The sequence below is a fragment of the Xiphophorus couchianus genome, chromosome 9 (genome assembly GCF_001444195.1).
Source record: "Xiphophorus couchianus chromosome 9, X_couchianus-1.0, whole genome shotgun sequence".
Lineage (NCBI taxonomy): Eukaryota > Metazoa > Chordata > Actinopteri > Cyprinodontiformes > Poeciliidae > Xiphophorus > Xiphophorus couchianus.
In genome coordinates, this window is record NC_040236.1 from 3,866,943 (window position 1) to 3,881,360 (window position 14,418).

At 39.8% G+C, this 14,418-nt stretch overlaps 2 protein-coding genes across 3 annotated transcripts; one reads left to right on the top strand and one right to left on the bottom strand.

The window, feature by feature from the left end:
• Positions 1-42: 42 nt before the first annotated feature.
• uqcrc2b (ubiquinol-cytochrome c reductase core protein 2b) lies at positions 43-8,355 on the bottom strand. 2 transcript variants are annotated; one of them, XM_028028611.1, is made up of 14 exons: positions 8,238-8,355; positions 6,278-6,346; positions 5,798-5,947; positions 5,086-5,150; positions 4,948-5,004; positions 4,737-4,861; positions 4,507-4,604; positions 4,376-4,433; positions 3,193-3,288; positions 2,905-3,104; positions 2,264-2,344; positions 1,778-1,854; positions 896-1,049; positions 43-405 (listed from the first exon to the last, which is right to left on the bottom strand). In XM_028028611.1, exons 1-14 carry the CDS (start codon positions 8,268-8,270, stop codon positions 322-324), a joined length of 1,347 nt encoding a protein of 448 aa, XP_027884412.1. In that variant the 5' UTR covers positions 8,271-8,355; the 3' UTR covers positions 43-321. The 2 variants fall into 2 exon arrangements, with proteins under 2 accessions (XP_027884412.1, XP_027884411.1); XM_028028610.1 differs by lacking the exon at positions 6,278-6,346 and adding an exon at positions 6,141-6,242 and having other exon boundaries at positions 8,238-8,335.
• A 952-nt stretch (positions 8,356-9,307) lies between these two features.
• On the top strand, positions 9,308-11,218 carry snu13b (SNU13 homolog, small nuclear ribonucleoprotein b (U4/U6.U5)). The gene is made up of 3 exons (XM_028028619.1): positions 9,308-9,529; positions 9,696-9,816; positions 10,801-11,218. Exons 1-3 carry the CDS (start codon positions 9,527-9,529, stop codon positions 11,061-11,063), a joined length of 387 nt encoding a protein of 128 aa, XP_027884420.1. The 5' UTR covers positions 9,308-9,526; the 3' UTR covers positions 11,064-11,218.
• Positions 11,219-14,418: the final 3,200 nt, after the last annotated feature.

A 14,418-nucleotide genomic window follows, 5' to 3' on the forward strand; every position in this document is an offset into this window, starting at 1 on the left:
GAGTAACGAAACATCAGCACAAAAGATTTCAGCCACATTTTCTTGGTTGTTTTCATCAAGGACAGAGAGCGCCTGATACATTTAGAAGGCAGATAGATTTTATTCCTTATTTTACATCAGCTGTACAGTTGCCGTGTGAACAGATGAAAGACGGTACAGAAATGCAGCAGAGCGCAAACGACATCCTGTCACAGCACAGATAAGAGTCAGTGGTGTTACCATAACAATGCTCTGAGATTTGTAGCATAAAAAAATGGTTTTATTCAAATGTGGAGAAATAACTTGAACATTGCTGTCAATTGAAAGGTACAGTAGGTCGTTTTAAACTTCGTCCACAAAGGGAGTTTTTTTGAGGTTGCCGGAGGACGCCATCGTCTTCTTGCCCGTCACAAACTTCTTGGCAGCCTGAGGGGAGAGGGAGAGCAAAAACAGGAACTATGGTAACCAAATGTTTTCCTGAAATATGACATCATTCAATCATTTTATTGGTTCTATTTGTATGTTTTTAGTGTTTTTACCGTTACTAATTCTAGTTTAGTTTGTATATTTTAAAGTAGTGTGTGCTAATTCCAGAAATCTGTAGTTTCTTGCTGTTCACATAAGACCTGCGCTGGACTTATGTCTTCATCTATTATTTTAAAACCTGAGCCTCATCAATAGATATTTATAAATGTTAACTGAGACTGAACTATTTGACTATTATTTTCTTGATAATAAAGTGGTGCCCTGACCACTTTTGATCATTTTGATCTAAATTACTAGCATTATTCAGAATTGCTCTAAGCAATTATTATCATTCAAAGCCAAAACCGGAAGATGAAGCAGCAGCTGAAACAAAAGGTTTAACCATTTTAACCCATCACAGGTAAAAAATAAATAAAACACAAAATCTTACATTTGAAACATCAGTCAGGGAGACGTTGTCAATGTTCTTGGAGATTTCTTCTTGAGTGTGGTAGGATCCATCAGCCAGAGCCTGGGAGCCCATGGCCTCCAGCAGACCCTCAGACGCTTCCAGAGACATCAGGAACTGACCTTTCAGCGCAGCCCTGAAGAGGAAAGAAGAAATGTTGACTGGTTTAGAGACAAAAAAACGATAGTCATGTTTTACTTTAACCCTCCCATTGTCTTAAGAGATCGGGTCAAGTTTTCTACAATGTTTTCTCTTTTTTTTTTTTGGTGGTTTCGGGAACTGACAGTCTGACGGGGCAGAGTAAAAATAAAATAAACAGAATAAAAAAACCCAGCATAGATCCTTCTGTGTTCTATGCTGGGTTTTAAAATCACAAGGTGTTCCATCAGTTGGACGACATCAAGTGTAGTTCAAATTCACCTCGGAGAACTTGAACTGGTCCCTAAAGTACATGTACCACAAGTATGAGAATGGCAACAGCTTTGTCATAAAGTGTAAACTGAGTTTGGTTTATGTTTAAGACTGTGACCACTTTAACAACAAATGTAAATAATATCAGTTTTATCTTTTCCTCCTGATTACAATTTGTATTAGTTAAAGTTGAAAACAGGATCAGGTGCCGAGTTTGGATTAATGTAAAATGTGGCTGAAACTTTCTTCTGCTCATAAAAAAAATGACTTTTACTTAAAGTAAAATTTTAATGTGGTACTTTTCAACATATTACACTTATAACTTTCCTTGTATTTAAGTGGATCAAAGTAACTGTACTTGTCCTTGAGTATGTTATTTTTGTACTGTCTCAACCGCTGGCGAAACACGACCCGAGCTCCTTTCTCAATCGGCGGTCCATGTGTGTTTCTTACTTGGCCCGAGTCAGGTCAGCAGCTGTGACTCCACCCTCAGCAACAGCCCTAACCTGGGCCAGGGCGGCCCTGATCACCTGGCAGGACAACAGAGGACAGCGAGCGCATTAGAAAGCAGGACGGAGCATCAGTGCCAGCAAAACGGGGGGAAAAAAACTATATTAATTCAAAGAATAAAGTTAGAACATTAGGCGAACACATTTTAGATGAATTCCAACACGAAAACGCAGACTTACCGCTGCGTTAAATGAGAAATGCTAGGCATTTAATGAAGCTTGACTTTGGTATTGGTTTGACAAATAAAGGAATCTTGATGAAAGAACTGCAGCTTTACCAATCTTAACTTTATCAAAGCGTTTCTTTTCTTTGAAAATGTCTTTTCTCCTAATAGTTTTACAACTTTTGTGTCCTTATTCTTGTAGTTAAATTCTGTCTTGTTAGTCTGGCGCTAATACTCAGAGATGTTGTTCTGTTGGATAAACATACATCACCAGCCGCTGCAGCCTGGGAGATGGTGTAGACTCCAAACAGACCGGAGTCAGAGTAGCTGGCATTGAAAGCGCTCACCTGGGAAAAAAAGAGAAAAATCTGCTTTAATAACATAAAGAGCTTCAGTCAAGTTGATCCATGTTGTTTAACAAAGGGAGGATATCAGAATCTTGTGCAGTCTTTTTCAGTCTACATTTTGTGTTCTGACCATTGCCATGAAATTTAAATATTATACATCTATTTCTGGACTAGTTTTGTCTTTTGGATTTGTGTATGGAGGTGTTAAAAATGACAGAAAATAAAAAGTAGATAAACACACACATTGAAACTATCGTAGATGTAAGGTCAGGGTGATAAATTGATTGATCAGATTTGCTGTTTATGAGGAATTCATATTTGGAAAACAGCCTTGAGCTCCGACCCGGCCAGCGCCGCCATCTTGTTTTACAGATGGCTGAATTCAGGTCAACTCTCGAAGGAGATGACTGAAATAAAAGCAGGTTTTTGAAAAGATTTTCGGTCATTTGTAAGTACTTTATTTTTTAAAAAATGAAGAAGAAAAACAACATTTTGGTTTTATTTTTAAGTCTTATCCCCCAGCTCTTTAAAGACTGCATGACAAAGTGACTGCCACCTACATCAAAGGGGTCAGCGGTTGCCTTGGCGACCCCCTGGAACAGCTTGCCGGAGCCGCCGGAGCCCCTCTTGATGTGCGGACCGGCTCCCAGGACGTGCTGCAGCACGCTGAACGCCAGGGCCTCCCCAGTGCCGGCTGCAGCCGACTGGCTCACCACGGCAGAGTGGACCAGATCGCTCAGGCTGGACAGACGGACCTCTCCTGTGGACCACAGGTACAGGTCTGTACAGGAACTACAGCCCCCATGGGGTCCAAATGGATCATCATGCTGTTGTGGTGCTGAGCTCACCACTGCGGTACTGCGCCTTGGCCCCGGTGGCTCCGGCTCCGCCGCGGATGTTGAGGAACTGCTCCCCGACCTGCTTCAGCACAGAGTGCTCCACACCTGGAGGACCAGAGACCAGACGACAGCACAGTCACAGCTCTGGACAGGAGAAAAACCATAAACCTACAGCTGCTGTGAAGACGCCATTTACAGGCTGGCACCTCTGTAAAGACGCATGAAAAAAAAATCCTGAAAAGAAATGAATCTGTAGCTCCATCAGGAACTCGAAATCATTAATACTGATTTCATGTCTGGTGAACTTGGTTCACTTTCCACCCAGCTTCACTTTCCTAGTAGATTCTGCCGAATATTGATGTCTAACATCCTGGTGTTTGAAAGGGATCACAGCTTCACAGCACCTTCAACTAAAGGAGTTCATTTCCTGCCAAAATGTTACAAATACAAAATATTTCACAAACTGTCCTTGAATACAAAACAATGTGCAGCAACTTTCAACTGTCGAGACAACTGAAAACTGCTATATGCTATATGACTACATACTTTGTAGACTCTATTCCATCTAACCACAGCTTTCAGTTGTCTTGATGGCGCCCCCTGCTGTCATAAGTGTCATGACTTTTTGCAGAAACTTGTTGCAGTGTGTTCGTGAGCAGAAGGTGTGTTGTGTGTGAGAGGAGACACTTTGTGAAACATATTTTATCTGTTTGCAACATTCTGGCAGGAAATGAACCCCATAAATACTTCCTTGGCACTCAATTTCAGACAGAGCATTGACTTGCTGAACAGTAAATAGTGCGTTCATTTGTTTCTTTTAGTCCTTCCACCGTGTTTGAGGGTTAAATCAAACACAATAATCATACTTAGAGGGAATGAGATGCTTTTTCTTTGTTTCATGCCAAAGTCTGTGGCTCAAACTTTTCCTCAAAATTATTGTCTTGCTCACCATGTGTTGGCAAGCTAAAGATGGCTCCTCATCAAGTTCAGTATAAACAGAATAGAAAAAACAAAAGTGATACATGATATTTCTTAATGGGGAATTTGTCCCCATAAAGAATTTGGATTTTTCTACATTTCTCGGTGTGAGATTATGTTCCTGTTTTATGTTTTATGATTTTTGCCAGAGGTGTCCACAAACGCAGCCAACAGGCTTTTACAACACCGTTGGGTTAAATGACGACGATCTTACCAAGTCCTACAAGAGCCATTCTTGCACTTGTGAAATTGTTTTGGACAAACTGGTGAAGCTGAGGAAACAGAAAACAAGTGAATGAGGAAAAGGTTTCAGAACGGACAGTGAGAGAGGGTGAACTGACTCACGTGTTCAGAATGGATGTGGTCAACCATGTGGTCTGGACAGTACAGGGAGTTACACAGAGTGTTCTTATAAGCTGCTGCATGGAGAGCTTCGACCACACCTGGACAAAGAAACAGCAGAAACACACAAACTGGATTTAATGTCTGGAGAAACTTGAGAACTCTTACAGATTTCCACATCTCCTCTACACAGTGACATTATCTCTCTAGTGTAATGACACCACAGTGCCCACCTATCTGGGGGTTCTGTGCAGCCTGTGCTATGTCCAGCTTGACCCGGGGCGTGAGCTCAGACACCTCCCAGGGACGGAACTCGGGAGCCGTCGTCACGTTGATCAAAAACTCCATCACTGTGTCGCTGCGGAACAATCAAGGTGGAGGCAGGGAAACGTGAGCAGCTTTCACGGCCGGCCTCTGAAGGACGTGCCAGATGGAAACACTTACATGTCGTCTCTCAAGCAGTCCACTACGTACATCATATTCTCTCTGGACGAACTCACGCTGCAAGAGAAACATCCAAAGATAAGAGCGCTGAGTGACTCTGGTCATGTTGTCTTCCTGTCAGGGCAGGGAGGCACTGACCTCAGGCTGCCTCCCACCGCCTCAATGCCGCGGCAGATTTTGAACGCTGATGCTCCTTTGGTTGTCTAGAAGAAAATAAGCATAATATTATAAGTTAATGCCAGTAAAAGTTCTGTTAATGCAGCACCACTTTTTTTGTTGGCCAACAAAGTTCTTAAAAAGTCTTTAAAAACAAAGAAGCACTTCAGAAAAATGAAAATTCACCGTTATAAATAATTACAGTATTTTGAAGGACCACAAAGAAGTGATAAAATACAACTAAATACACAAATAAAAGTGGCGTATGCACACATATACATGCATGTGCAGCTGCCAAAGTGATATATTTATACAGCCATGTTGGCACCTTTTTCCTTCCACACAACCTTCTTTGACAATACTGACATTTTCTGAGACACAGATTTGTGTGTTTTCTTTATATAGTCTTCAAAAATACAAAAAAAAAAGGTATTGACATATTATTTCACTATATGTGTAATAAATCATTGGACAACTTCATGAAATTCTATTTTTTTGAGCTCTACTTTAATATTTACACTATTAGAGCTACACAATATGGACAAAAAAACGGTTTAGCCATGTTCAGTATTGAAGAGTTTTGATAATTATCCCAATAAGGTTTAAAATTAAGTCTTTTTAAGATTTATGACAAATTGAAAAAGCATAAATAAAAAAACGTAATAAAACATTAGTAATAAATGTAGCTTCATACCAGGTTGGAGGCCAGCCTGAGCAGGTGGGTGACACCTTGGTTGTCAGGGGTTTCATAGCGACAGCCGGCCTTGATGAAGACCCCAATTTTGGAGGCTGGGGAGTAGTTCTCCAGAGACGTGATCACCAGTCCGCTGGGCAGCTTGCTTACCTGAGCAGGGCGAGAGACAGGGTTGCTGTTTGCACTGTGACACACAACATGTCTGCCTGTAAGCTCCAGCTTCTAGAATGGTCTGTGTGCTTAGGTGGACAAATCCGCAGATTCAAATGAAAGCAGAACACAGCAGGAAGTGTTCTGCTGTGTTCTGCCCGAGCTCAGAATGCATCGAGACGTCCCAACATACATGAACCTCCTGGAAGGAGTGGGAAGCCCCCGGAGAGAGCTTCAAACCAACCAGAGGCTCGGTAAGGGACTGGCCCTTTCTGGCCGCGGCATAGAAGCGTCTCTGTGGAGGAGAGAAACACGTCAACACCTACTGACCTGAACATCCTGAGGCTGAAACCCAGTCGCCTCCACCTTACAGGCAGCCTGGGCTGCGTAAAGCCTCGTCTGGAAAAACAGAGAACATAGGAAGGCGGGACATTACTGCTAATGTGTTTCTGTCTGTGTGGCGGAAGATTGAGCCACAGAGAACTCCTACTGTAGAGAAGACCCTGACCCAGCTGGTGACCATACAAGTTTTTTTTGTTGGCCAGACAGTCGGAGACTTTAAAAAAAGCTGATCTTTATCTGATTACCAAACACGCCATCTCTAAGAAAAACAGTCTTCAGTGTGGAAGTGTGGAAGACACAAATTGCCATATTTTCACTGAGGGGTGATCACACAAAAGTTGAAGAAGCTTTCTACAAGGAAGCTGTTCCCTACTACTCAGAACCTTGGGCTGCGTTCACACTGCAGCCTGAAGTGACCCAATTCCGATTTTTATTTAATTTTTCACGTTATGCGACCTGGATCTGATCTTTTCATGACAGTCTCAACAACACAGGTCGGATTCTTTTCGAATGCGACGCAGGTTGTTCTAAGGCTGAACGCAGTCTTAGATCAACATTCAGCATTAAACTTTTTAATATCGACCTAGAGAAACTCCTATTAGATTACAAATCTAGAACAAACTTAGAAAGTTCCAGCTACCTTATAGAATCAAACCTGGAGAACCAACATCTAGTTTTATCAGATCAAGAATCCAGAGAAACCCCTTCTAGATTAGAAATTACAAACTACTTAACATTGTTAAACATTGGGAACCAATATGTAGTTTTACACTTTTACCTTTTTGTCTTTCTTTTGGTTTGTTGTTTTGTTTGTATTTCCTTCTAATTTATGTAAAGCATGACATTCTGCTTTCTGCTGTGTGATGTGTTAACGTTTTCTGAACAGGTCGCTGTTGAAAATGAGAATTTGTTCTCAATCAACTTACCTGGTTAAATAAAGGTTGCCTTAAATAAAAATAAACAATTTGTTCCAAAACCAAATCTGTGATTAGTGCATCTCTAACTGTATACAGTACATGACAGACTAGAGTGCATGATGGTGTAGCTAGACAGCTAGCCCTGCAAGAGAAGCACATTCCCACAATGAAAAACATTCACTTGATCCTGCAGCTAGGACTGTTGAGCAAATGGTTATGGTTATGTACTGAATTTTAAAAAGAATGCTTCGCAGGCCCTAAATCAGGTTTTCATCTATAGTTTAGTATATATGAACAAAACACGCAGCAGTTTAAAAATACCAACGCACTTGAACTTGGCTTGTGACAGGAACAAGCCGGGGATTAGTTATTTTGATTTCAAATAGCTAATCCCCGTTTACAGCAAAACGTCTGGAGTGTATATTGAACATTGTTCTCATAAATGCATATAGACTACAGAAAGTTATTGCTGTCAGCTAATAACTCAGTAGAAGATTTACTAAAACCAAAGGTTTGAAAATCAGCCACACAGTTCTAAAAATGTTAACTAAATTTAGACTGAAGTAAAGGGAAACTGAAGTACAATGAAGGTAGATTTGCACTAAATGTTACCAAAGTCCTTTTAAATGGCATTTATATAAACCATCCTGGTAGTAAGTTGAGCAAAAAGTAAAATTCCTCACAGCTCAATCCGAACACAACATATGAAACGAGTCAACATACAAGACGCTAGCAGCTACGAGCTAGCTGTCTTTATGCTCCCAAATAAATGATTTTCTGTTCTATAAGAGAGAAGTGAACTTAAATGTATTAATGAAAGCTAAAATGTACCCGGTATGTATGTGTTTATTATGTAATATTCCCAGGTTAAAGCTAGCAGCTTCCTCGGTTGCTCTTCCTCACAGCCTCCCTCGACAGAACCCCAGCAGTTTTTATTTTTACCTCATTCAACAATAAACCAAGAGAGCTCTAGTGGGTGAACGTGTTCCCCCAGTATTCAGACATATAAGCTCCATGAAGTGAGCCCTCACCGACAGCTGACTGATTCCTCGGATCCCCTTCATCTCTCTCAGGACGAATAACCAATATGGCCGCCTTCAAAGTGCCCTACCCAGAATGAACCGCGCGTTCTTCGTTGCCGAGTCCCGAGGCAGAGACGCAGTGTGAGGGCGCGCGCGCGCCCTCTAGTGTTGACATTAGGGTTGTGCGTTGTGTCCAAACTAAATGTTTTTCTGTGGTCGTTTTGACTTTTCTCTGTTTCAATCACATGTCGCTTAAGATGCTGATTTCCCGTTAGATTTGCCTGTTTTAAGTACTGAATGAACAATATTAATTATAATTTAATCCCAAAACAAGATATTTCAATGTGTTTTTAGACGCCGTGAGTTTATTTGCGCTAATATTATTTGTTTGTTTTTATGCTAAGCTATCTATGAAATGTTAAAAAAATAAACATCTAATTTAAAATCTACAAAACGCAAAAACGTCTACAGAAATGACTGTAAATAATGTTTTCACTCCAAAATGATAGGTAAAAACATATTATTTATGATATTTTACACCCTACGTCTGTTACCCTTCAGTGAAATTAACTTATACTACTTAATAATGTGTAATATTTATATTGTCTATTTATATTTGTCTATGTTATTTCCCACAGTTCTTAGCCTCACAGGTACGTTTAAGATAAGGTTACATACCTATTTAAATGACATTTCATGTCTGACATTTTACGTCTAGTTGGGATGAAAAATAATGATACATGTGAAGGATGTGGAGAGAAAGAAAATGTAAAACATATATTTAGGAGTTGTAAAACACATGAGACTGAAAGGGAGATATTGAGAAAAAGTATCAAATATAGGACAGGAATGAAGTCATTAAATTAATATTAGGAACTGAAGGAAACATAGTGGATAAAGTAGATTAAGGAACGTATTATTTAATACAAAATTTAAAAATATATAATTTAATTGATGTGAAGTAGAATTGCTACACACTCGCGGTATGCACCTGAAAGCTGCTTGCGATTCGCCATAATAGAAAAGAAGAAGAAGAAGCTCCGCCCTTTAATGACGACCGAACGAACGCTAGCGTTTAGCTAATGAGTCAGAGCGCATGCATAGTACTTTTCGCACGTGTGGTGAACGTTCTGACTGACTGCATGCAGCAGAGCTTATAGAGTTCGGTTCGCTGTTAAATATTAGGTAAAAGAAACATATCCTGCGGTTTTACTGCTTTCTCAAAGCTAGGAGAGAAACAAGGAGTCCTCCGTGAAGCATTTCGCCGAGAGGGCCGGAAAACTAGGAAATATATTGCAATGGTGAGTTCTGTGTTCGGCTAACAAGCTAGCTCACCGGCTAACTGTTAGCAAGCATGTGTAATGGCAACGAGCGCATTTTAAGTTGAAGCTGAGGTTTTTTTTTTTAGTTCATCTCGACACATGTATCTTGTGTCTTATCTGGACGTATTGTTTGTGTTTTATTAAGACTGAACCACAAGTGAACCCGAAGGCCTACCCGCTGGCCGACGCTACCCTGACCAAAACCATCCTGGACCTGGTGCAGCAAGCGTCCAACTACAAACAGCTGAGGAAGGGAGCCAATGAGGGTGAGAGAAATGCACAACCAGATCCGTCTCATGTGGAACCTACTGTCGGATCAATAAAGCTTCAAACGACGACGGTGCCAATAGATATGTTAGTAAAACAAAGTTGTCAAAACATCTTTCCATTAAAGATCGAAATGATGCCAACATGCACTGAGTGAAACGAGATCTAACATTACTATATATGAACAATTACCCCAAATCAGGTATTTATTTCAAAATGTATTTATTTCTAAAATGTTAGTAAATGTTCTTAAGTGGATGTTTTGCTTGTTTAAATGAAACACACGTGATTAATTTGAACCTCAATAGTCCTTAGACTCTGTAGAAATGGAAATGGTCCCCATTTAAAACCGGACATGAGAACATTGTAGCACAAGTCTGCTTCAAAAATGTTGAAGTGTTCCACAAAGCATGTTGTGTGGAGTCAAAATGTAACATTAATCCCCACTCATTAAGACTTTTTACCTGCACAATGTTTTTTTTGTTTGTTTTCAGGTCAGGAAAGATTTTATTCGCTTATCAAAGCCATTGATTTTCAGAATATAGGTAGTTGGCTAAAAGGGGCAGTATTGTGTTTTTCAGGCACACATTCCATGCAATTTTATAGCATAATAAAGTAACTTTACCTTCAGTTGCAATGCAATACATACCACAAAATAGATTTTACTTCCTGATTTAACACCTTGAAATTGGGCCTCTGTCTCTTTAAAAACTCCAGCTCTTTCTGAAACTCCGCCTTCAGGAAGTTAACCCTTTAACGTTTTTTTTTACCAGTGTTAAACTAAGAAGTAGGTCGCATAATGAGATGATCGTTCCACCAGGAGTTTGCTAATTGCTGCCATCTAGTCTGAAGGAGCTGAGAGGGAGACGATTTCTCTAACATGCATGTTGTTTTTGGGTGTCTCGCTGTTTATTCCTGTAGGATTCTGTACATTCATGTGATTATGAACTTTAAAAAAAATTCTTTTATTTCTTCTTCCACAGCCACTAAAACCTTGAACAGAGGCATCGCCGAGTTCATCGTCATGGCAGCCGACGCCGAGCCGCTGGAGATCATCCTCCACCTGCCGCTGCTGTGCGAGGACAAGAACGTGCCGTACGTGTTTGTGCGCTCCAAGCAGGCGCTGGGCCGGGCCTGCGGCGTGTCCCGGCCCGTCATTGCTACCTCGGTCACCATAAAGGAGGGCTCCCAGCTCAAGCCTCAGATTCAGTCCGTTCAGATGGCCATCGAGAGACTGCTGGTGTGATCTGACAGCAGCACTGCTGGTTGATGGGTCCATCCACTCTGTCCTTATGTTGGATTATTTAAAACATTTGGCTTTTTTTTTTAAGAGTATTGCACGTTTTTAATTTTGTAGGACCATCAACTGTATCTTAATAAATTTTATTTTATTTTTTACAACTTGTTTCAATTTTTTTTAATTAAAATGTTGCATTTATAAATCAAAATTACTTTTCCATGCAGGTGGGTACGGCAGAGTATTAAGGCCATTGTAGATGGAAATATTTTTGCTGAAAAACTCCCAAAATGTTTATATTAATCTCAGAAATTTTCTACAAAAAACTTGGAAATTTCAAAGTTGGAATATGTAAAACTTTTGAACTTTTTGTTTTTTGAGACGAATCTCAAAATTTTAGTTACAGCGGCCCTCATTATGTCGTAGACGGGCAATCGAAACGAGGCTTTTCAGAATGTTTTATTTTTTTTTTGTATTTCTTAATGATATAAGTTGAAATTAATATGTAATGTGAAAATCAATTCATCTTTCACATTAAATATTGAAGTTGGAGTATATTTGGAAATGTATTGAAAGAACTTCCCTGCTTAGATTTTTATTTCTTGGGTGTTAACTAGACCTAGGATTATTTTATTGTCATTGCACAGAGACAACAGTGAAATGTCATCGCTTGGCCACCAGAGCTGTTGTTGCGCCACCCCCCCTCCTTTCTGTCTCTACTCTCTCACTCTCGTACTTCCTCTTCTGAGAGGGGAGATGTGCTACCAGCTCTCCGTCTAACGGGTCCGTTGAGTTTCCTAAATCTGCTGGGATTTACCCTGTCCAGAACTGAAGTAAACTCTGTTTAAGCTGGTTTCGAGAAACGATTCACCTGGATTCTGACGGCCTACATCCAGGTGTCCCACCCTGCTTCCCCCTGTGAATTAGCCAGACTGAGCAGCCTACAGCCAACTAGTTTCACAGAGCACACCTGTTAACGGTCGCTCGTTCTCTATTTTACAACTTGCATTTGTTATTGAACCAGGTAGGTTTTAGTGACTCGGGCGAGTCCCAAGGATGATGTTGTACATTTGGGCTACCAGCAACCTAAAAACATTTTCCACCTCTTCCTCTCCAGAATCAAACATCACAGCTATTTTACAACCATCAAAGAACTTTAAGGTGACTCATTAACTGAATGTCCACAACATCTTTTAGATTTTCTTTATGCTAAATATTTTATTAGTAAGACATTTTTGCAAGGGTCAGTACAGCTTAATTCAGTAGCAGAAATAATCAAATAAATAAAATCAATCATCTAGTCTATCTTTCCCTACTGCTGATACTGAGAACTAAAAAAAGGAACCTTAGAGAGAGACGGACGGAGTTTGGTGTTTCGAACCCCAGACCTGGCCTGATAATGAAGAAGGTGCTGCAGCAGGAGGAAGATGTTGATCGATGAAGGCAGGGATCTCTGTAGGTCTGATGAGCTTCTTCTCCGCAAGGATGCTGAGGTCACACAGGACTTGCAGGAAGGAAGGCACCAGTTCTTCTTCTTTGCCTTTGTTCTTTGTCTTTGCCTTTATCTTCATCTTTGTCTTTGGGCTCTGAACCCAGCTGATGAGAGAAGTGCGATTGGAAGCCACAGGTTGTGGGCCTGACCGGTTGGTCTCCATGAGCAGGACAGTCTTCGGCTCTGTGGCCCCGGCTCTTCTTCAGCTGCAGAGTTCTTTGTCCGTCTCGATCTTGACTCGAAGCTGCCCGGAGGATCCAACGAAAGGTTCCTCTTTTGCTCCCACCTTTTATAGGGTTTATCCACCTTTTGGGGCGTTTGCATCATGATGTCTGTGCTAATGTCTCAGGGTTGCTCAACCTCCTATGTCCAAATAAGGTGCTGATCATCTCTGCTCTCCTGTTAGTTCCCCTGTTTCCCTTCCTGTCACCTTTCACCTTTCACCTACCATCTACCTCCAACATATCAGTGATGTTTAATTGCAGTTACACCTTTTTACACCATGTCAAGTTCAATGTCAAAATCACATTTATATCACATTTATTTTCTTTAGCTTCTCTGATTTAGCATTCATTTATAATTTTATAACCATAAATTATTAATTACTCTTATTATAATCTTAGTGTGAGTTATTACAGATGTTTTTCTGAAAAGAAACCAAGAATAATCCATGATTCTAATTATTTAATACTAAAGTTACAGTTACTTGTTTTTCTTGGAAGTGTTCCCACAAATATAAGTGTAAGTATTATTACAAGTGAACCAATATTAATATAAGTATTTTACTTTGAATCTTATCAAATTACTCAAAATGTTTAGATTTAATTTTTTAAAACTTTCATGCTTTAAAATAAGGAATAGTCTCAGCTATTTTTATAAATCTGCAGGCTGGAAACTTCCTCTTTTTCCAGGAAACCTGCTTTTCCTGTTTAATGAATCTCTCTGACTGACTATGATTTCTTATGATTAGATAGAAAAAAGTAGAATTAAAGCAAAGTTTGCATGAGACAAAAACAACACACACAACTAGATTTATTTTATTGACACTTAAGTCTACTGTTGGGCCTTGATGTCACTTGAGTGATTCATTTTAAAGATAACTTTATTTATTATTACTGTTAAACTTAAATCTCCAGCATGGGGAAGTGGGATGAGCTCGGATTTTCTTGACAGAGCACAAACACAAAAAAACTAGCCTTTCATTTTGAATTTTATAAAAATTTCACATAGGTTGATGTGATCCGACACTGAGCCTTTGCCCTTTAACGTTTTTACCACCTTCTCGACTTCTTAATTTGATAGATTTTTTTGAAAATACGTCTAATCATGACAGAGGCACCACTGTGTTTTACAGACACCATGTGACCATCAGTGTTCAGGTCGGGTTGAATCGTTGTTTTTGTAAACCGAATAATATGTAATATGCATTATTGAATCCTAAGCAAGCAATTATGACAATGAATGCAACAAAATTAATTCAAGTAAAAACAAGGTGAACGTTTGCCTTAAAGCAGTAATGTAGATAATAACCCAAAAGAAAACTTCAAATCATTTTTGGAAAGTTCAATAAACTTTTGAGATATTGGGTGTATGTTTTTGAAATTAGTGATCAGTTTTATAATCAGTTGATGAGGCTATTTGAATTTATCCATTATAATTTAGTAAAAAATATTCTCAAATTCCACACATAAACTCATACATGGTGGCGTTTTAATTTGTATTTTAAATCTAATCGCTTCTGTTCGTATTTAGGCAGGTTTTCTGTTCATGGGCAGATGAATGAGTGAAGTCCTTTCCTCTGGATGCCCGTCAATAAACAATCAACCTTGCCTCCTGTCAGCCTCTAAAAGTTGCAGTGGGTTTAGGTGGAAC